Below are 22,383 nucleotides of genomic sequence, written 5' to 3' on the forward strand. Positions count from 1 at the left end.
TGCCAATAAAGCGTTATGAATGTCCTACACACTCACACACGTTATGAATGTCCTATTGGTTAATAATGGCAATAAAGCGTTATAAATGTCCTACATACACACACGTTATGAATGTCCTGCTGGTTAATGGCAATAAACCATTATTAAGTATATTTTTGTTGGGCTTTTTATGCCTTCAATGATAGGACAGTGGAGAGTGACAGGAAGCGAATGGGAGAGAGAGCAGGGGTGGGACCCGGAAAGGACCACGAGGCGGGAACCGAATCCGGGTCGCCCGCACACAGCGCAGGAACCCCAGCCAGCCGCGCCACAGCTGGGGCCGGCAAGAAAGCGTTATGAATGTAAATCTGGGTGAGGTGGTATATGTCAGTGAGTGACTGAGAGAGTGAGTATGCTTGTGTGCGTGTGTGTGAGTGTGTGTGCATGTGTGTTTCGGTGAATATATACAGGCAGGAGAAGTGATGACCTAACCCCCCCACCACCACCACCACCACCTTCCACTTAACCTTTTTGACCTCCCCATGCACCCTCTCTCCCTCTCCTGCTGCCTCCACTCTCCTCTCCTCTCCACTCCTCTCCTCTCCTCTCAGTCTCTCTATCTATCCTTCTCTGTCTCCCTCTCAGCCCTAGGGATGACACCAGATCCCCATTACTGCACAGACACACACACACACACACACACACACACACACACCAGATCCCCATTACTGCACAGACAGACAGACAAACAGACACCCAACCTCAGCATCAATAATGCACACGCCCACCTGGGAGAGTGTGTGTGTGTGTGTGTGTGTTTGTGAGAGAGAGAATGTTTGTGTAATCTCTGCAAAAGGACAAACTGGCTAGGACAGGACTGGATAGTGTGTGTGTGTTTTTGTGCGTGCGTGTGTGTGTGTGTGTGTGTGTGTGTGTGTGTGTGTGTGTGTGTGTGTGTTTGTGTGTGAAGAAAACTAAGAAGGCACAGCAGGATAGGGGTGATCTGTGGGACAGAGGAGATAGAGAAAGAGACAGAGGAGAGAGAGGGAGGGAGAGAGGGAGACAGAGAGGGAGATTGAGAGAGTTGGGAAGGGAAGAGAGAGGGTAGAGGGGAGGGAGAGAGAGAAACAGAGAGGGAGAAAGAGGGAGAGAGGGAGGGAGGGAGATTGCAGGAAGAATGGGGATGGAAAGGGAGTGGGACAAGACGAAACAATGGAAGGGGGGATGGGATGGGAGAGGGAGAGAGAGGGAGAAAGGATGAGATCATAGCTCGTCTGATAGTCTGTTCTCATTCGGGTCAAATTGCCTCCTCTGCTTCCCATACTACGATTTCTTCCCCCTCTCTAAGGAATGCGTACACACACACACACACACACACACACACACACACACACACACACACACACACACACTCAGAAAAGGGTTTGTTGCGTTGTGCCCTTGCATTCGCATGACAGCTAGCCTGGTATCACCTCCGTTTCACTTGGTGAGGAAGGGTAGACTTGGCGTTAACTTTGGAATTCAGTTTAACCAATCACATTGATCAGGGACTCCCAACATATCTTCCCAGTGCTTTGACTTATGTGTGGCGGCCTACCACAATATCAACATTGACCACCACACAATGGTTTTCTATGTTGTACTAAAGTTAACTCTGCAACACGCACACACACACACACGGACACACACATACACGGACACACACACACAGAGACACACACAGAGAGACACACACACACACGTGACCCTTCGTTGTATAGATTTAGGCTATACACGCGGACAATGACACATTTACACACATGGACACACACACACACAGAGACACACACACACGTGACCCTTCGTTGTATAGATTTAGGCTACACACTCGGACACGGAGACACATACACACACGGACACACACACACATGGACAGAGGTGTTCCACATATCTTTCAGTGAGGAACAACTTCTACTTCAAACTCTGTCTCTGAGGAATGGCACACACACACACACACTCTCATCGGCTTAGTGGACGTTACGCTCAAAAAACACCCATGACTAATTAAGAAACATAAGAACAACCCTTTTGAACCACACACCTGTCTGATTACTATTCTGCAGAAGTGGACTTGACACCCCAAATGCACACACGCTTCGGGCCATACGTTTTAGATTGCCAACATAGGGCCCCATGAGAGAGAGAGAGAGAGAGAGAGAGAGAGAGAGAGAGAGAGTGAGTGAGTGAGTGAGTGAGTGAGTGAGTGAGTGTGTGTGTGTGTGTCTGTAAAACTATGTCCACACTGTCATGATAATAAATCTTAAAACTTGGAATACCAATCTCAGACAAAGACAGAGAAAGAAAGAAAGAAAGAAAGAAAGAAAGAAAGACTGCTAGGCACATGTATGAGAGAGAGAGAGAAAGAGAAGAGGGCAGGATAGGGGCTGAAATAAATTAGCACAAATTAAAAAGTAACTTCTAAAGACTTTTTGTGGAGCAACACAGTGAAGCGATTTATGAGAACACGTGTAGGACAGAACTACTGTACACACACACACACACACACACACACGTCACACACACACAACCGCGTAGGACAGAACTATTGTACACACACACACACACGTCACACACACACAACCGTATAGGACAGAACCATACTGTACCCACACACATAAAGAATCTGCATGCCCACACCACTCAAACACATACACACACACCACTTGTGCTACACCACTAAAACACAACACAGACACACCCTCACCAAGTGGTGTGCTACACACAAGTGGTACACCACTAAAACAACAACACACACACACACACTATATGGTACATGCTACACCCGCAATTATCATCTCCGCAGAGCCATGCCTACTGACAAGGTAATATTACACCATTCCAATAATATTACACCATAGCCATTCTGTGTGTGTGTGTGTGTGTGTGTGTGCGTGTGTGTCCATAGAAATAGTAGCCAATCTGTGTGTGTGTGTGTGTGTGTGTTTGTCTATTCACAGAAATAGTAGGCCAATCTGTGTACAGTGTGTGTGTGTGTGTGTGTGTGTGCTATTGCACAATTGGTGTAAAGCAATTTGTGATTCTTTGGGTCGAGGACAGCAAAGTTGCAAGGCTGGTTCTCCGTAGCCGGCTAGGTTAGGGATGTGGAGTGAAGTGTGTGTTACGTGTTACGGAGACCGGCGGCATGAATTCCATGAACACCAGAGCAGGTGGGGTCAGAGTTCAGCGCTGATGATGCAGTTGTGATGTCAGAGTTCAGCGCTGGTGATGCGGTTGTGGTGTCAGAGTTCAGCGCTGGTGATGCGGTTGTGATGCGGTTGTGATGTCAGAGTTCAGCGCTGGTGATGCGGTTGTGACGTCAGAGTTCAGCGCTGGTGATGCGGTTGTGATTTGGTTGTGATGTCAGAGTTCAGCGCTGGTGATGCGGTTGTGATGTCAGAGTTCAGCGCTGGTGATGCGGTTGTGATGTCAGAGTTCAGCGCTGATGATGCGGTTGTGATGTCAGAGTTCAGCGCTGGTGATGCGGTTGTGATGTCAGAGTTTAGCGTTGGTGATGCGGTTGTGTTGAGAATAATGTTGACAAAGTAAAGGCCTAATCGAATGGCGAAAGCAGAGTGCACCACACTCATGTCGATACCAGTCTCTCAACGCTTTATTCTCCCAATTACACATTTATCATCAAAATTACTTTCAAGCAAACAAGGTAGAACATGTGCATAGGATGCCTTTAACAGTTTAACTGTGAACTGTATGTTAGTCTGATTGAAATATAACTAAATCAAATTTCTCTGAATTACAAACTCATATTGTGGTTGGTAGTCAAATTATCCCTGCATGTTTCAATTGGATCCAAACTGGCATAAACACGCATTTCTCTCCCTGGAAGTAACAGATGAGACGCTGCCATGCTTTTGGACAACACCATAACCACAAGAAATGGCTTGCATCTCATCTGTAGAACAACACATAGAGACTGCACAGGGCCCGTAGCATAACGGAGTCAGACATACATTGGTCCTGTGCATCATGTGTGCTGTGTGTGTGTGTGTGTGTGCATGGTGTGTGTGCTATGTGTGTGCGTGTGTGCATAAGTATATATACTCTTTTGATCCCGTGGGGGAAATTTGGTCTCCGCATTTATCCCAATCCGTGAATTAGTAAAACACACACACCACACAGTGAACACAGTGCCTTGCTCAAGGGCACTTCAGCCGTTCCTATTGGTCGGGGTTCGAACTGGCAACCCTCCGGTAACAAGTCCGAAGCGCTAACCAGTAATCCACGCCAGCCCCAAGTGTGTGTGGTGTGTGCGGCCCAGTTTCATGGCCTAGTCCAGCTCTAACTGGAGCTGTGTGGAAACGTTCTGAGTGACACATTGGAACACAGACCAAGTGAGAAACCCTGGAGAAAAACAAGCAAAAAAACTGCCATCGGCCAATCTGTGTGTGTGTGTGTGTGTGTCTCTCTCTGTGTTTGTGTTTGTGTGTGTGTGTGTGTGTGTGTGTGTGTGTGTGTGTGTGTGTGTGTGTCTCTGTGCATATGTGTGCATGTGTGTCTCTGCGTGAATGTGTGTGTATCTCTGTGCATATGTGTGCATGTGTGTGTGTGTGTGCGTGCGTGCGTGTGTGTGCATGTGCATCAGCGCTGACTCAGTGCATGAGTGTGTTTGTAATTCAGCCTCACAAAGCAAACTCTCTCTCTCTCTTCTCTCTCTCTCTCTCTCTCTCTCCCACCATCTCCTAGCAACCAGACACTTCAGGCCTAAAAATAAACTCCCAGAAATGTACAGAACAAAAAAAAACATAAACGACAATTAATCCCTTCTGCTAAGAGCAAGACCGCAAATATAACAGGTAGGGGAGAGGAGGGGCAGAAAGAGAGAGAGAGAGAGGGAGAGAGTTAGATGGAGAGAGAGAGGGAGATGGAAGGAGAGAGAGAGGAGAGAAGGGCCAGCAACAGGTAGCTGCAAGGAAGCTTTGAGGAGACAGAGTTCTGTCTGTGTGTGTGTGTATTGTGTGTGTGTGTGTGTGTGTGTGTGTGTGTGTGTGTGTGACGTAATGGCTGCCAAAAATACAAACCATTCTTTATCAGCTTATTCCTCCCTTGCCTCAGTCCGTCCTCAAACACACACACACACACACACACACACACACACACACACACACACAAAACACACATACACACACACTTCCTGACATTCTTCTGTAGCTGTAAATTTAGACATCTGCTAAAAGATCCTTACAGGAATAAAGGAGATAGAGAGAGAGATAGAGATAGAGATATAGAGAGAGAGAGAGAGAGAGCTGTTCCCATACAGTCATGCTAATAAAGCAACTTTGAATTTGAATTTGAGAGAGGGAGGGAGAGAGGGGGGGAGAGAGGGAGAGAGAGAGATACAAAAAGAGAGAGAGAGAGAGAGAGAGGGAGGGAGAGAGAGGAAGGGTGAGAGGGAGGGAGAGAGGGCAGAGTGACACACACACTCACTCTATCACCACTGAGGACACACACACTGATTACTACATGCATGCGAGTTTGCCATCAGCAGGGTAATAATTAGGGAGTTTGCCATCAGCAGCGAAATCCTGAAATTAAAGCATAGCGGCCAAATTGTAAGTGTCCTGTGGCTGCCAATACTATTAAGTTTTGAGGGCAATTAATTCACGGAAGAATTATCAATATGTTGTATATCGCCATTCAGCTAAACATATCAATATGTTGTATATTGCCATTCAGCTAAACATATCAATATGTTGTATATCGCCATTCAGCTAAACATATCAATATGTTGTATATCGCCATTCAGCTAGAAATAGACATGTGACATTTGGTCCATATCACCCAGCCCTAATACACACTCAATCTCTACTGAAGACGGACACATACACACACACATGCACACACACACAAACACACACAGACTCAATCACCACTGGAGACGGACACATAAACACAAACACACACAATCATCGCTGAAGACGGCCACCACACACACAAACACGCACGCACGCACGCACGCACACACACCACTGGAGACGGACACACACACACACACACATACAATCACCACTGGGAACACATACAGTGGCACCGCCTGTCACTGAGCTTTCTCGTCGCCCCCAGCTTGTTAACAGTGGCTGCTAAAGCTGATTAAGCTGTTGATCTTCCTTACATAACAATCACCTCACAGACTGACACCACACAGAGAGGATTACACACTTTCCTGTGTATGTATGTGTGTGTGTGTCACATGTAGTTGTCCGGCAGAAAAAAATAAACGGACAGAATGTTTGGTTTAAAAAATGCTAAATGAATGAATGAATGAATTAATGACATTAAATAGCCTGATAAATATAAACGGACAGAATGTTTGGTTTAAAATATGCTAAATGAATGAATGAATTAAGTCAAGTAGGCAGGAATTCTTGTGTTGTAGCAATGGTAATTTATTTAGCATAATTTCAAGTAAGCATATTTATTTAGTAGGGCTGTAACGATATGCGTATCGAAACTGAAATCGTGACACTCATATCCACAAACCTGTGTCGCCCCTTCTTGTGTTTCACGCAGTGCTTTGCAGCTTACGCGGCCGCATAAGCAACACACATCACATATTGGACACACAGTGTTGTCCAAAAATAAATAAATAAATCATAATTTCATAGCTCTCGTAGTTTTCATTGCAGACTATGCGTGCAACTTAACCAAACAGTATGGAAGTAAACCCCCTCTCCTTGCCCCGCTCTCTCTCTCGTGCGCGCATGCGCGCGACTAGCTAAATTACTATTAAATCCGTTTAGCATCATTATTTAAAACTTTTGCATTCAAGTTGACTAAACATCTCAATACCAATGTTTTCCAAGACTCAAAAGGGCCTGTCCCAAGGAGAAAAAGTATTACCTTGAAACTAGCTAGCCAACTATGCTACTTTGTTGACAATATTTCCAGGCTACAACTAGATGAATTGTGCTGTCATGAATATCAGAAATTCTCTTTTTATATCAGGATATAATATAATACAGTAATATATTCTAATCTGGTGTTACAAGGTAGGCTATTGAAAAAAATCGAGATATGTATCGAACTGTGGGTCAAAAATCATTATACAAACCGAATCGAGAGTTTGGTATATCGTTCTAGCCGTATTATTTAGACTATTCCTGCACAACATAGCTGTGAGTACGTTATCAGCAGGGTTGTGGGGAGGGAGCGCTGGGAATGAGAGCAAGGGGCTGTGAGCAGCGACATCCTGCCTGTTTTTAAGCTCACACCAGCCTGGCCATGAAACGTATCGACCTGGAAACCAGCCCGAATTTAACCCGGCTAACATTTGAGGTTGGGAAATTCGGTCTGGACTTGTTCCATTGAGAAACTTCTATGAAAACTTCAGAACTGTGCAGACCTATCAAATTATCTGGGTGGGCTTTATACAATGATAGATAGATGAGCAACTATAGATATGTACACAATGGTGCCTAGTCATTCATGTCAACGGAGTTCGCTTCAGTTGATTTTGTTTACAACAAAAAGAATGTCGCTAGAGAAGCTAGACGTTTAGATGCCGCTATCCCGTCTGTTGTACAATATATTGACAGCGCAGCAACTTTAAAAAAACAAACAGAACACAGCGATTAAAGCATTTGTTGAGCAGAAGGATGTTTTGGCTGTTCTCCCCACAGGATTCACAGTAGGCTATTTCATTTTTGGTTAGGTCTATTAAATTGTGTGCAGAAGCATTTTTTCCCCTGTATCGGTTGAAACACACTCCACAATCACGATCCAATGCAAGCAGTATTAGACTCACATTCTGAACAGAATTGAGCCTGGCTACGGCAGGCTAGTTTGGCGTTAGTCCAGGAGGATCCCTTGATCAGGAGAACAAGGAACAAATGGAGATGGCTTTTGAAGATTTTTCAGAGATGGACCAATTGTGAAAATCTGGGACGATATTGATACTGATAACAATTTGGCCGATAACCAATATTTTTGTCTTTGTTTATTTAACTTCTTTTGTTTCTTTATTTAAGTTTTTGTTGTTAATTCTACCCTTTAGTATAATGAAAACAAAAATATTCATAACAAAACATAACTAAACCAGGGTGAAAACAAAAATATTCATAACAAAACATAACTAAACCAGGGTAAAAACAAAAATATTCATAACAAAACATAACTAAACCAGGGTGACTTTTTTTGTTCTGGGTGAGGAGAGTCGATGTGCTTTGTCTTCAAATTGGTAGTTGCCGTCTACGCAATCAAAAAGCATGTCCACTTGTGTGTAGTATCCAAACCCTACAATACCTTGCAAAGAATATTTGCAATCAATACTTGTGTGTTCAGATTAGGCAAGCAGAGGGACAGACAGAAGGACAGACAGAGGGACATTTATTCATCTCCTGCTCTAAAAAAAGTAAAAGATTCTTGGACGCTACGTGACTGTTCTGAAAGCTTTGGTCGGTATATTGTACCCTTCATTGTAAAGTAGGTCATGGAAATTAAGTTTTTTTTTTTGTCAGGGAAAAGTCATGGAATTTTACATTTTTCTTACAGTGGGAACCCTGTATTAAAGTATATTAAATAAAATATATTTGAATTGGGCTGTTAAAATATGTTTGCCTATATGACTAGCCTACAGAGGAGGAGAAAAGCAAACAGACGTAAAGGATCCTTTTGTATCCCTATAAAGGGCCATCAAACATATAAAAATGTACAAAAAAAGTAACTTGTTACTTGAGTAATTTATTAACAAAGTACTTTTACTTGAGTAGATTTCTCAGTTGGGAATATTTACTTTTACTCAAGTAATTTTTTAAGGGAATAATTGTACTTTTATTTGAGTATAGATTTTCAGTACTTTTCAATGCAGCAGTTTTGAACAAATTTGCATAGCATGGTCACGATGCTAAGCGGATTTAATAGCAATTTAGCCAGACGTCTTCTATGCAATGCTTCTATGGGGCAACAACAATCCTTCAACAATCGTGAATATTTTGTTAAATGCACATGCAGAGGAGGGGCAGGGGGCTCCGAGAGAGAGCGGGGCGGGACAAGGAAAGGCTGCGTGTGTAAAAAGCGCAGCTCAATGGCAATGCAAGGATTTAATCTTATATTTAATTTTTAAATTAAATTAAATTAAATAAATTAAACATAGAATATTTATGCGTGGCGGCCGATTTTTATTTCGTGGCGCCCCGCCACAGATTAGTCAATGTATGGAAAACACTGAACAAAATAGTAGGACCCTATGATTTCTGTGATGCATGGTAGTGTATGTATGCACTGTACAGTGCTGGCCAAAAGTATTGGCACCCATGCTAAAGTTGACTGAAAAGAGGAATATAAAATCATCTTTTGGAAATTGATCTTAAGTGAAAAATGAGGAAATATCTAACCTTTAAGGACACCAATTTTCTTAGTGAATGAATAATGTATCATAAATAAATAAATGTTCTTCCTTAAAATACAGGGGTCATAAGTATTGGCACCCCTATGTTAAATTCCCATAGAGACAGGCAGATTTTTATTTTTAAAGGCCAGTTATTTCATGGATCCAGAATACTGTGCATCCTGATAAAGTTACCTTGGCCTTTGGAATTAAAATAGCCCCACATCATCACATACCCTTCACCATACCTAGAGATTGGCATGGGTGTTATTTCAGTTAGCCTATTAGCTGGTTTGATTTGCATTGAGCTCAATGAGCATCAAACCAGCTAACAGTCTTTGATGATGCTGTGCGCCTTACGCAAGCATTGCTTGCTCTGGATGGCCTCGATGGAGGGGAGTGAGGAACCGGTGATGCGTTGGGCAGTTTTCACCACCCTCTGCAGTGTTTTCCGGTCATGGGCAGAGCAGTTGCCATACCAAACTGTGACACAGTTGGTGAGGATGCTCTCGATGGTGCAGACCTTTTTTAGTCTCCTCAGAAAGAAGAGACGCTGGTGAGCCTTTTTGATCAGGGTAGAGGTGTTGAGGGTCCAAGAGATGTCCTCAGAGATGTGGACACCCAGAAACTTGAAGCTGGTGACACGCTCCCTCAGTCCCGTTGATGAGAATGGGTGTGTGTGTGCCAGCTTTGGACTTCCTGAAGTCCACAATGAGCTCTTTGGTCTTCTTGGTGTTGAGAGCCAGGTTGTTATCAGTGCACCACGATGTTAGGTGCTGGACCTCCTCCCTGTACAGTGTCATGTTTTCCAACCGTAGTGTCAGGGTTTTGTATATAAGATTCAGGGGTGCCAATAATTGTGAGCAACGTGTTTTTGTGAAAAATATTTCTTTCTTTATGAGATTTCCCTTTTACTTAAAATAAATTTGCTTCCCTTCAAGGTTGGATTTTTCCTATTTTTTTCATTGTGAGATTACAATAAATCACCAACAGATTATTTTTTATACCAGTTTTTCGTCATCTTTAGCAGAGGTGCAAATAATTCTGGAGGGTACTGTATGTATACATGTGTGTGTACTGTATGTGTGTATGTATGTGTGTGTGTGTATGTGTGTATGTATGTGTGTATGTATGGTAGGTAGTGTGTTCTAAGATATTAGTGCCTAATTTGAATAGAAACATATTGTTAATAGATCTTTCTCTGTCTTTCCCTCCATCTCTCTCCCTCTCTCCATCTATATCTCTGTCTCTTTCTCTCATTTCACTCTCCCCCTCCCTCTCCCTTCCAGCTGGGTGAATAAAGCTGCTGTGTTACGCAAGAGTCTGTGATGTAACCACGCACTCGCCACGGCAACACGACCTCACCACGGCAACAACACTGCTCAACCTTAAGATCTCACTCTCTCTCACACACACACACACATTCACATTCATACACACATTTACATTCACGCACACCTAATACACACGCACGCACGCATGCACACACACACACACACACATACTCAAACACTCAAACACACACTTGAATGCACACGCTCAAACACACACGCGAATGCACACACTCAAACATTCACACGAATACTTCAACAGAGACACACATGAGAGACATGTTGTAGACAAACAGACAAAACACAATAGATGCACCTACACAAGCACAGTTTCACAAACATACACACATACACAAACATGCACAACGGAGACACAGGCAGACAAAAACACATGCGCACACGCGCACACACACACACACACACACACACACACACACAAACAAACAAATGCACGATGGGGGAGACATGTGCATTTTCCTTAAAGTCATTTTGAATTGTATTGAGTAGTAAGACGCTTCGATTTCAGTCGGTTGATGTTTTGTTATTTTAACTGGCTGCAGGCGAAAGTTAGAGAGTGTTGACGCCGCGGTGTGTGTGTGTGTGTTTGCGTCTTGGTGGACGTGACATTGGGGGTGTGGCTACATCGTCGATTCTACCCTTAAGTGCGAAGTTCGAGATTGAGATGTAATTTCGATCGATTTCGACTTCAAATCACAATCTTGACGCCCCTACTGCTCTAAAGGTGCTGTAAGAGATGTTGAGTAACGTCACTTCTGTTGACCTTCAAACAAAACAGACCTAGCTCGCTACTCCCTCTCCCTCCGTGCAGTTGAAACTGTCCTGAACGCGCATCTCATCGGTGATTGGCTGGAAAAGTTTTTGTTGCCGTTTGTGGAGTCTGGGTTTGTTACAGTGTACTCAAGGCACACAGGCAGCTAGCGGATGGTCAGGAGATGTTTGCTGTATGTGACAAAAAATGTTTGAGCTTAGAAACAACATCGCTTTAAGCACCTTTAAAAACACAAATGCAGATAAGAGCATGTACACACACACACACACACACATACACACACACGCACGCACGTTCACACACGCGCGCGCACACACACACTGCTGACAGAGATGCACAGTGGCACACACACATCACGACTTTTCCTTACACGCACACAAACACACAAAAAACATGACTCTTCCTCACACACACACACAAATCATGACTCTTCCTGTCTATCTCACACACACACATAGACACATCACGATTCTTTCTCCCTCACACACGCACATGAACACACACACACACACACACACACATAGTGAGTCAGACACAAATACAAAGCGAGCCACCTACAAGCCTGAGAAATCTGGGCCTACGCTTGCACACAGGGACACACATACACACACACACACAAACACACACACACAACACACACAGCAAACTGCAAGCTCTGTTCTCAACACACACACACAACACTCGTACAGCAACGTACACAAATACAAACACAAACACTCACACATCCCCTTCTAAATACACACACTCACATACACTCACACATCCCCTTCTAAATACACACACTCACATACACTCACACATCCCCTTCTAAATACACACACTCACATACTCTCACACATCCCCTTCTAAATACACACACTCACATACACTCACACATCCCCTTCTAAATACACACACTCACATACACTCACACATCCCCTTCTAAATTCCTCCACTCACACAAATCTCACCTTCTCCCAGTTACAGGTGAAACTACGTATGTGAGTGAGTGTGTGTGAGTGTGTGTGTGTGTGTGTGTGTGTATGAGAGAGAGAGAAAAAGAAAGAAAGAGAGTGTATGTGAGTGAGTGAGTGAAATAGAAATTGTGAGGGAGAGAGAAAGAGAGAGAGAATGTGTGTGTGTGTATGTGTGTGTGTGTGTGTCAGAGAGAGGAGGGGATTGCGTAATGGTCTGTGTGTGTGTCTGTGAGCTAAAAACAGCAGCAGCGTTTTAAAACAATCAGAAGCAGCAACGGCTTAACCATGAGCTCATCCATGCATCAGGATAAAACACACACACACACACACACACACACACACACACACACATACCCACACACACACACACACACACACACACAAGCATCCTATAAGTGCTGACTAGCCTTTTCAGCTCAGGATGAGGATAAAAGAGCAGCCACCATTAAACCTTAAATCATCTCTCACACACATACAATAGTTAATTCATTGTTGATGAGAGATTATTAGATTACAAATTTCAGTTATAGGTGTGTGTGTGTGTGTGTGTGTGTGTGTGTGTGTGTGTGTGTGTGTGTGTGTGTAGTAGGAGTAGCCAGAAGAGAGATATTGAAAACAAATGATTATTACAAAGGCTTTGTTCCCTCAAACACACACACACACACACACACACACACACACACACACACACACGTATACATGAAACTTGTAGGCTATTACATAAATGCACTGTCTGTTAGGTCTGTCTTTCTGTGTGTGTGTGTGTGTGTGTGTGTGTGTGTGTGTGTGTGTGTGTGTGTGTGTGTGTGTGTGTGAGAGAGTGCATGCACTGCGAATCCAGAAGAAAACACACTCTTCCAAACATGATGTGCCTGCCAGGTCAGACACGTGCACATTCATCACATTCATACAAACACACTCTCTCTCTCTCTCTCTCTCACACACACACACACACACAGCTGCAATCAGAGCCAAGCACTGGTACAGAGGTCTTTGTGCTGACTTCTCCCTGGTAGCATTATTAGATCTGTGACATCACATCCATGCTCTCCACCCTACACACACACACACACAAAGCTAAAAATAGAGTACTGTGTTTGTAGTACAACCCCCTCAGCCCTGTAAAACCTTTTTCAAAATAAAGAGAGAAAGAAAGAGAAAAATAAAGAAAGAGAGAGAGATAGATGGAGAAAAGAGAGAAAGAGAGAATAGAGAGAGGAAAAGAGAGAACATTAGAGGAGAGAAGAGAGAGACTGAAGGTGATCTAAACTAGAGTCATGTGTGTGTGTGAGAGAGAGAAATTTATATGATCCCAAACACTCTGACTGAGCCCACACAGACACACACACACACACAGCCAGAGACAGAGTGTCTTTGTAAACCACCTGTATTACATTTCGTTCTGTGTGTGTGTGTGTGTGTGTGTGTGTGTGTGTGTGTGTGTGTGTGTGTGTGTGTGTGTGTGTGTGTGTGTGTGTTTGTCTGTGAGTGTGTGCAATCTAGTATATGTGTACATGTGTTTGTTTTAGTAGTTTTAGTTTGTTTTAGTGTGTGTGTGTGTGTGTGTGTGTGTGTGTGTGTGTGTGTGTGGAGATGTGTATGTGTGTTTGTGTGTGTGTAAGACTATCAGAGCAGTTTGCTCAGCTTATGAGTGAATTCCTCCATTATCCAACATCAATAAATCAGAGACCAATATCAGCGCTTCAGCCATTACTGCTGATCAATAAGGCCTGCAGACAACCTCGGAGTACAGGAGCCACACACACTCACATAAGCACTTACATACACACACACACACTCACACACGCACACATGAGCACTTACACTTACACACACACACACACACACTTTCTCACACAGACACACACACATGAGCACTCACTCTCTCACACACACACACACACACACACACACACACTCACATGAACACTCTCTCTCTCACTCACACACACACACCACACAACATACATGCACACACAAGCATGCAAACAAACATATATGCTTACAAACACACACACACACACACACACACACACACACACACACACACACACACAGAAAGAGAGAGGCACACACACACACACACACACTAAAAGGGAGGTCATTAGACTGCAGTCCAGTTCAGTGCTGATTTAAACTGAAGGGTATGAATCAATGGAAATCAATGGGAATGATAATAGGTGATGACGGCCTAATAAAGGCAAACGTGTGTGGGTGGGTGTCTGTCTGTGTGTGTGTGTGTGTGTGTGTGTGTGTGTGTGTGTGTGTGTGTGTGTGTGTGTGTGTGTGTGTGTGTGTGTGTGTGTTTGTGTGCCTGCACTTGTGTCAAACTCAATCATTAATGGCTTTAAGGGATGTGATCTCTGAAGCAGAGTGTGTGTGTGGAGTACATAAAACACACACTCACACACACACTATATGTTCATACATAAAACACACTCACAGGTCAAAGGGAATCAGTTTGCTTGAACACACTGGTGGCCTACTCTTGCTCCCAACAACATTCCAAAACAAAACTCTCTCTCACACACACACACACACACACACACACACTGACACTGAGTGCATGCAGGTGTACCACACACATCACTTTGTCCTTCTGTTGATCTCTCAGTCATGACCATGGGAAATAATCTCAAAAGATATCTAGTTCCCCGTCATTGCATTAAAAAGTCTCTACTCTCATACCCACACAAGTTTTTCAGATGTTTTGCAGATTTCTGATTATTGTGGATGGATGTATCCTCTGACTACAGTGTCTGTGATGGTCTCTTTGGATTTGAGAGTTTTTAGTGATGAGATGGACAATGGTGTCTTGAGATTCCAGAGACGCAGCTTTTGAATTTGCATTTCAGCCCAAGAAGCACTAGCCTGAAAACTTAGCCCACGCCCACAACATGAGATGGGGAAGTTCAGACTGGACTTGGTCCAGTGACCAGCCTCTATGAAAACTTGAGAATTGTGCGGACCAATCGAGTCGTCCGGGTGGGCTTTACACAATGATGGACAGATGAGCAAAGGTGACCTGAGCGTGCTGCAGTTGTTGCAGTTGTTTACAGTTGAAAGCTCGTCACTGGAGAAGCTACACTGTGTGTGTGTGTGTGTGTGTGTGTGTGTGTGTGTGTGTGTGTGTGTGTGTGTGTGTGTGTGTGTGGACAGATGAGCAAAGGTAACCTGAGCGTGTTGCAGTTGAATTTGTCTACAGCTAAAAGCTCGTCACTGGAGAAGCTACACGTATATCCCTATCATGTCTGTTGTACAAGATACTGCTGGCGCAATAACTTTAACAAGTTTAAAACTTTAATAAACATAAAACAGTGATTAAGGCATTTGTCAAGACGAAGGATGTTCTGGCTGTTTTCGGCAGGATTCATGGTAAGCTCATAATTCGTTGCTCTGATTGGTTAGGTCTATCCAATTGTGTGCAGAGGCATTCTTCCCCGTGCATCTGTTGAAACACGCCCCATAATCACTTCGAATAGAATTTTGAGTATGGCTTCGTCAGGCTAAAGAAGCACTGCAGTCCGACAGAACTGCACACACACACACACACACACACACACACACACACACACACACACACGCACAAGGAGAGGGGGTCCCCTGCGTGCCAGGCCCTGTTGGGGGAGGTGCACTGGAATGCACAAAGAGAGTGGAAGAGTAGAGAGCCACAACGGGTCACACACACACACACACTACACACACACATGCACACACACACTACACACTACACACACACACATACACACACACAGACACTCACACACACTACACACACACACAACACGCACTTCGCACACACAGAGGCAGACAGATACACACACACATGCACACAATCTCCTGTCACTCCACACATGACACACACACCCCTATTGTTCTTGAGAAAAACAAACAAAACCCCATTCTACTGTGGAGGACATCCTTTCCACACACACATAATACACCCTTTCCACACACACATAATACACCCCCACCACCACACACACACACACAGGACACATGTCAGGATGGTTTTACCTCGAGTCTCCTATTCCAGGGACTGTTCCTGAGGTCAGGCTGTGTGTGTGTGTGTGTGTGTGTGTGTGTGTGTGCCTGACTGCCATGCCATTAGAGGTTTGGTCAGTGAAATGTCAGCAAATGGTGAAAATCTGAGAAGTGTTTCTGAAAGCACAAGATGACGTTCGCAGATATTTCACAACTCAAAGGATTTTCAGTTCACACGTGCGCACACACACACTCTAACAGACAGTGGAGGGGAAAAATCAGTTAACATTCTAGTTTAAGAAGATGAACTCAGAGAATAAAGAGTGATTCAAACCGCTTCATTGAGTATATCAAAAGAGCTGCCAACTAATTAAACGGTTCACAACTAATTATTTATTATTGGCTCAGGCCTATGAGTGTGTAATCATGATCACACAGGTAACACACTCTCCCACTATGTTCCCCATGACACACACACACACACACACACACACACACACACACACACACACACACACACACACACAAACACACTCCTTACTGCCTGCTAGTCTGTCATTATGTTACTAAGTCCACACTCTTGGCCTGGCGTGACCTCAGAGCCAGTCTTGCTGCTCATTCACTCACTGTTGCCGTTATGAGAACCTCCAGCAATAGCAAATCAAGCGCTGCGGCTCTTTTAGCATGTGCGTGGGGAGAGGGGGCAGAATGTCTTGCCACTTATGTGCGTGTGTGTGGGGAGAGGGGGCTGATTGTCTTGCCGCCCGTCGTGGTTTGCGCTAAAGGCTGACATATGCTTCTGCGTCGACTCCACACCGTAGCTACGCCGGCGTCACCTTTTCAGAGTTCTGCGTTGGGGCTGCTTTGCATCTCAGTGCATTTCACCGCCATAACGCTAGGGGGTGTGACTTCATAACACTAGGAGTGTGGCGTCATAACACTAGAGGGTGTGGCTTCATAACACTATGGGGTGTGGCTTCGAAGTTCTGCAATAGTATCCAGCTGCAGAGCCGCAGACATATAGCAACCGATCTACCACAGTGGATCTACCGCCACCGATCTACCACAGCGGATCTACCACAGCAGATCTACCACGCGTGCGCAGATGTTCTGCTATTTAACTCACGCTTGTGCTGATGTTCTAGCTCATAGCTTACGCTAACTTAGTCAATATAGGGAATGGATAAAAATACTTGGTTTAAAGAGTTTATCCTAATAAACGAAGCGCTCAACAACGTTACAAACTGGTTACCCGGGCATGTGACGACTTTTTTTTTTATTTAATGGTTTGGATTCAATCACCTTTCAGCCTTTAAGAAAACTTTCTTATGGTGCTAGTCAGAGTAACAACTCCTTTATTAATGGCAAACTTTAGCGCATAACCTAGCCTACCACAAAAGGATCGCTCTGACAGATCTGTGTTCTCATTATCGAGACCGGTGGTTCTTAAACGTTTTGTCCGGTGAAGCATTTGGTTCCCCCATAATTCCTCTTTCCTTTACGCCACTGCATAGAAGTTATTGTGTTGTTGCTAGGTTACCATGCGTATTCACAGTACTGAATTGAATTTTCTGTGTTTTCAACTACGATAACCGACTAGAGCTTCTGCGTAAAGACCTAGGGAAACATGACCATTACACACACACACATAAAGACCTAGGGAAACATGAACTCCACAGGGAACCAAATCGGGTGATTCACTGGCGAGCAACCTGTGTTCGCCTATACAGCGCAGGAGTTGAAGCCCTTCAAATCGTTGGAGTCTTACAATTACCTAGTTTCAGGAAAAGTCGGCGACCAACAGACATTAGTCCCACCATCGTCAAACGTGGTCGTAATCGGAGGTATAATCCCCTCTGAATTGTTATGTGCATTTTTTTTTTAAATTCAGGACACAACTGACTGAAACTGACTAACTGACCCAGACTGTATAAAATACAACACGACACACCAGCTACTAAACTAACTAAATTAGTTTCAGATATTAGCTCAGCAAGAAAAACATCTACACATATGCTAGTTTCAGCTGTTAGCAAGAACAACATCAGAGCATGCGCGGGTGAAGCCGCTGTGGTAGATCTGTTGCTATATGTCTTCGTTATCTTGAAATAACATGATAATTTCATGTAATAACATGATAAATATCTTGTTAAAACATGAAAATATAATATCTTGAAATAACATGATGTTTTCACATTATAACGTGAAAATATAATTATCTTGAAATAACGCAATAATTTCATGTAATAACGTGATACATATCTTTTTAAATGTGAAAAAGATATTGTTATAACAAGAAACTTTTCAGCCTTTTTTTATGTGGCAGCAATGCTTCCATACTGCAGCCGGGCCCTTCTCAAATTCCTGCCAGTTTGTTGTGTGTTGGGTGACCGCTGCGCGCGCCACTGCTGCACACCGTCTGATGGCTGCAGGCGGGGCAGTTGGTACCCGGACTGGGAGGACAGTGGTGTCGCGGCGGATGCTACCGCCAGCCTCTCCTACAGAGAGCTCCAATGTCGCGCGGATTATCTGCAGAACGGCCAGATTACAACGTAAAGAATTTAAAGCCGAGAAAACACAGCGGCACTTGTATGACGGTTATTTTTAAACCGGGATTAAGCTTCAGTTTGCTCACAAAACAGCTCGGGTTGGGGGGGATAAATAAGGGGGGATACATCAACCTGTTGCATTGTTATGGTTTTCAGGGAAGGGGATGGAATTGGCAGTATCCGTTCCAGATAGTATTCGGTGAGACCAGGTCGTTTTGGGGTAGCCTATCTGAGAACATCGCTTAATAAACACGCGGGACAGTCACTTCTTGTAACCTAACAAAGCAGTTTGAAAGCATTCCAGGTGAAAGGGAACGTGTAACACTTCGAACACCTCCTCCATGGCAGTGTGATAAACTATAAAGTCAGATCGGCCACCGCATGCCCACAGCACAGATCTAGAAGTCTCGCCTTTCCCGTTGCCACGAGCCAAGAGCTTCCATTTTGAATGTGGTCGCCCTCGGCAGCCACGCACTCACGAGACGCACACCGCTGCAAGAACATCCGACAAACTGGACAAAGTCGAGAAAAAGTTGCTGCCCACAAGTTACTCGATTTCTTGCCACGTGTAGCCTGCTGAGTGTTGACCATAAAAGACAGTTATCATCATTCAACAGGTCGCACTAACTACTGTGTGTGTGTGTGTGTGTGTGTGTGTATGTGTGCGTTTGTGTGTATGTGTGCGTGGTAACTTATTTATGATTTTGGCCTCATACGTCGGCGTACTCATATCCTCTAAAGTTAAAAGTTACGTAAATACGAGACTGTGAGGTTAGACGGTTGGGTCGACAGTCCAGATGGATAACATCGTTCCGGCTCTTGGATCCTAGACGGAACTTAGCTTCCTCAGTTACAAAGTTTCAACGATTTTACTGGAAACAGGATTGGCACTTTTGTAGCTGTATAAGCTAGTAGATGATCCAATACGCTAACGTTAACGTTAGAGCTGCTACAATCCCACCACCCCGCTATCTTATGTACCCTAGAAGTCTCTAAACCGTAATCACAACAAACATGTCTTATTTGTTTTGACCCGCGCTCCTCTCCGTTGTCTCTTCCTTAGGCTTCCTTGGGAAATGATCACTGAACTGGCTTATTCCTACTGGTATGTTATCGTCAGTTGGACAACTAAAATTAGTCTTTGTAATAATACCAGCTATCAAAACAAAACAGCCTAAACGTCCCGCGAACACAGTCGATAAGTCGATGTTATACAGGCAAACTCATTAGCTTCCAAACTGATGAGTAACATTCTCCTCGGAGGCTTGCTAGCAGCTATCCTAGCAAAGTTGCACTTGAGATCCACCAGCAAAGTGTTGGCTAAAGGTTAGGCGAGCAGCTCTCACCCGCTGTTGCGTTACTCGGGTGCCGTAAAACGATCACACAGATCCTAAGAAGTTTACTATCAGGGTTCAGTAACAGTCTGTGGTCAGTTGAAAACTATTAGCGGACTTCACTTACCCGAGTCTCCCGGAGTCTTCATGACGGAGATCGGCAGAGATCTGCCCTCAATCGGACTCCTGGATTCCTCCGGGCCAAAAGTGCAGGCGGCCTACCTGTCCGTCTGCCTCACAGCCTCTAGTTTTCAAGCCCAACTTTCCGTCAGGGTTCACCTGGTTAGTAATGCCTCCGTGTTAATAAGTGAACTGATTTATTTGATCCCGACTGTCAGACTCTTTCAAAATCCTCCGGACCGCCCAGCCCCGTGCTCGGGTTCCTGGCTCCGTTTGGAGAAGCGCGTTCCCCAGCAGCGGAATTCCGTCCCGTTGGAGTCAGCGCGGGGGGTTCAGCAGTCCCGGCATACTCATGTGAAAGCAACGACTTGTTTTGACTTTATATAAGAGGCAGTCCGAGAGGAGTTCTATCGCTTCCGCTCTTCATTCCTTCATTTCGATGCGTTCGTAACAGTTTGACATGTGGTGTGAAATCTCGGCGAGAGGCTGAGTGAAATTCCCATTCCCGATGTTTTCACCGACTTTCTTCCTCCACTCTCGTCTCTTTTCCCTCACTCTGTCGACTCTTTCTCCTCCCCCTGTTCCTCTCGGGTGTCGTGTTGCGCTCGCGCCTGCACGGGGCCGCCCACACGCGAGGGAGGGGAAACGCGCACGAGTCACGCCCACTCACCATGCGCGGGGTTGGCGTCATTGCAGCATGCGGCGTCGTCGTCATGGAGACCGCCATAGCCGATGTCCGTGGTGACATCACATCCGCGTCCTACGGACCATCGAGGACGATTAGTTAAGCGAGAAAGATCTACATCACCACGTCCGTTTACGTCAGCAACAAGTGGTTTTCTGGCTAATTGCGCCGCTTTTGATTTAATTTTCATGATAATAACCCTCATCAGTCCAGAGACATGTTGTAATAGCCTCACCGTCTCATGGGCCAGAGGCAGAGGCTAATATAACAGTGTGTGTGTGAGGGCCTTTGATTAAAGCAGGCAGGAAACGGCTCTCCTAGGGGTTCAGAGGATATTAGACAACAGAGCCAGTCACTTCACCACAGCTTTGATGGAGTTGGAACATGAACACTGTGATTTTATCGTCAGTCCTCAAACTTCTTTCAACAACAGAGAACAGCAAAGCAAGCACCACTCAGTAGATTTAATAGTATATTCCATTATATATTAGTACAGATACAAATGCACTGTTCACATTAAACAATCTGCCAATCAACATCCATTACATTTTCTATCATGATCTATTAAACTATCTGCCTATCAACATGTATTATCTGTCTATCAACAACTTTTCAATTATCTAGGGGAGCCAGGACAGTTGAAACACTTTTTAAAATGTAATTTACAAAGCGATCATATCACACTGAAAGCTATTTTGTCACAACTTACACCTGGCATCTGTCAAATACCGTTGCATTTTCAGCTTTGAACAAAACCTTCAGGAAATATTACAGCAAAAGTGGGACGTGGGTAATGTTTCATTCGTCCCTTCAGGTCGGGACGATTGAAACAGCATGGGGGACGAATGAAACAGGCTAGTTTAAGCCATATAAACTTCCCACAACTTCAATATTTTACTATCATGAATGGTACTCCCAAAAAGTGTTATTTTAGATAGATTGTTGCTAGGCTATACATCTTTGTGAGAATCTGTTAACAACTCATTGCCGTCATTGTGAATCGTGTATGAAACAGTTATTGAAATATCATGCACTGTGGATGATTCTGCCATTTTTATAGCTAGAACAGTAAGTTTTCCCATTTATATCATTTTTCGGTAACACTTTACTTGACGGGTGAGTTCATAACGCAGCTGTCATAAACTGTACATAAAGCATTCATGACTGTTTCATGAGACATGACTCAACATTCATACCAAACCTTTCATGAATGTGGAAGACAGAATGACAACAACTTGTCAAAATAAAAGTCCAACAATCGCAAAGCAGCATTGCC

General features: G+C 44.2%; 1 protein-coding gene across 1 annotated transcript in view; it reads right to left on the reverse strand.

Moving 5' to 3' along the window:
* The window catches only part of erfl3 (Ets2 repressor factor like 3), a 37,983-nt gene extending 16,880 nt beyond the window's left edge, over positions 1–21,103 (reverse strand). The window contains 1 exon segment of the mRNA XM_048260801.1: positions 20,430–21,103. Within this exon segment, the coding sequence (XP_048116758.1) occupies positions 20,430–20,451 (22 nt within the window). The 5' untranslated portion in view covers positions 20,452–21,103.
* Positions 21,104–22,383: the final 1,280 nt, after the last annotated feature.

The sequence above is a fragment of the Alosa alosa genome, chromosome 13, assembly GCF_017589495.1.
Source record: "Alosa alosa isolate M-15738 ecotype Scorff River chromosome 13, AALO_Geno_1.1, whole genome shotgun sequence".
Taxonomy (NCBI): Eukaryota; Metazoa; Chordata; class Actinopteri; order Clupeiformes; family Clupeidae; genus Alosa; species Alosa alosa.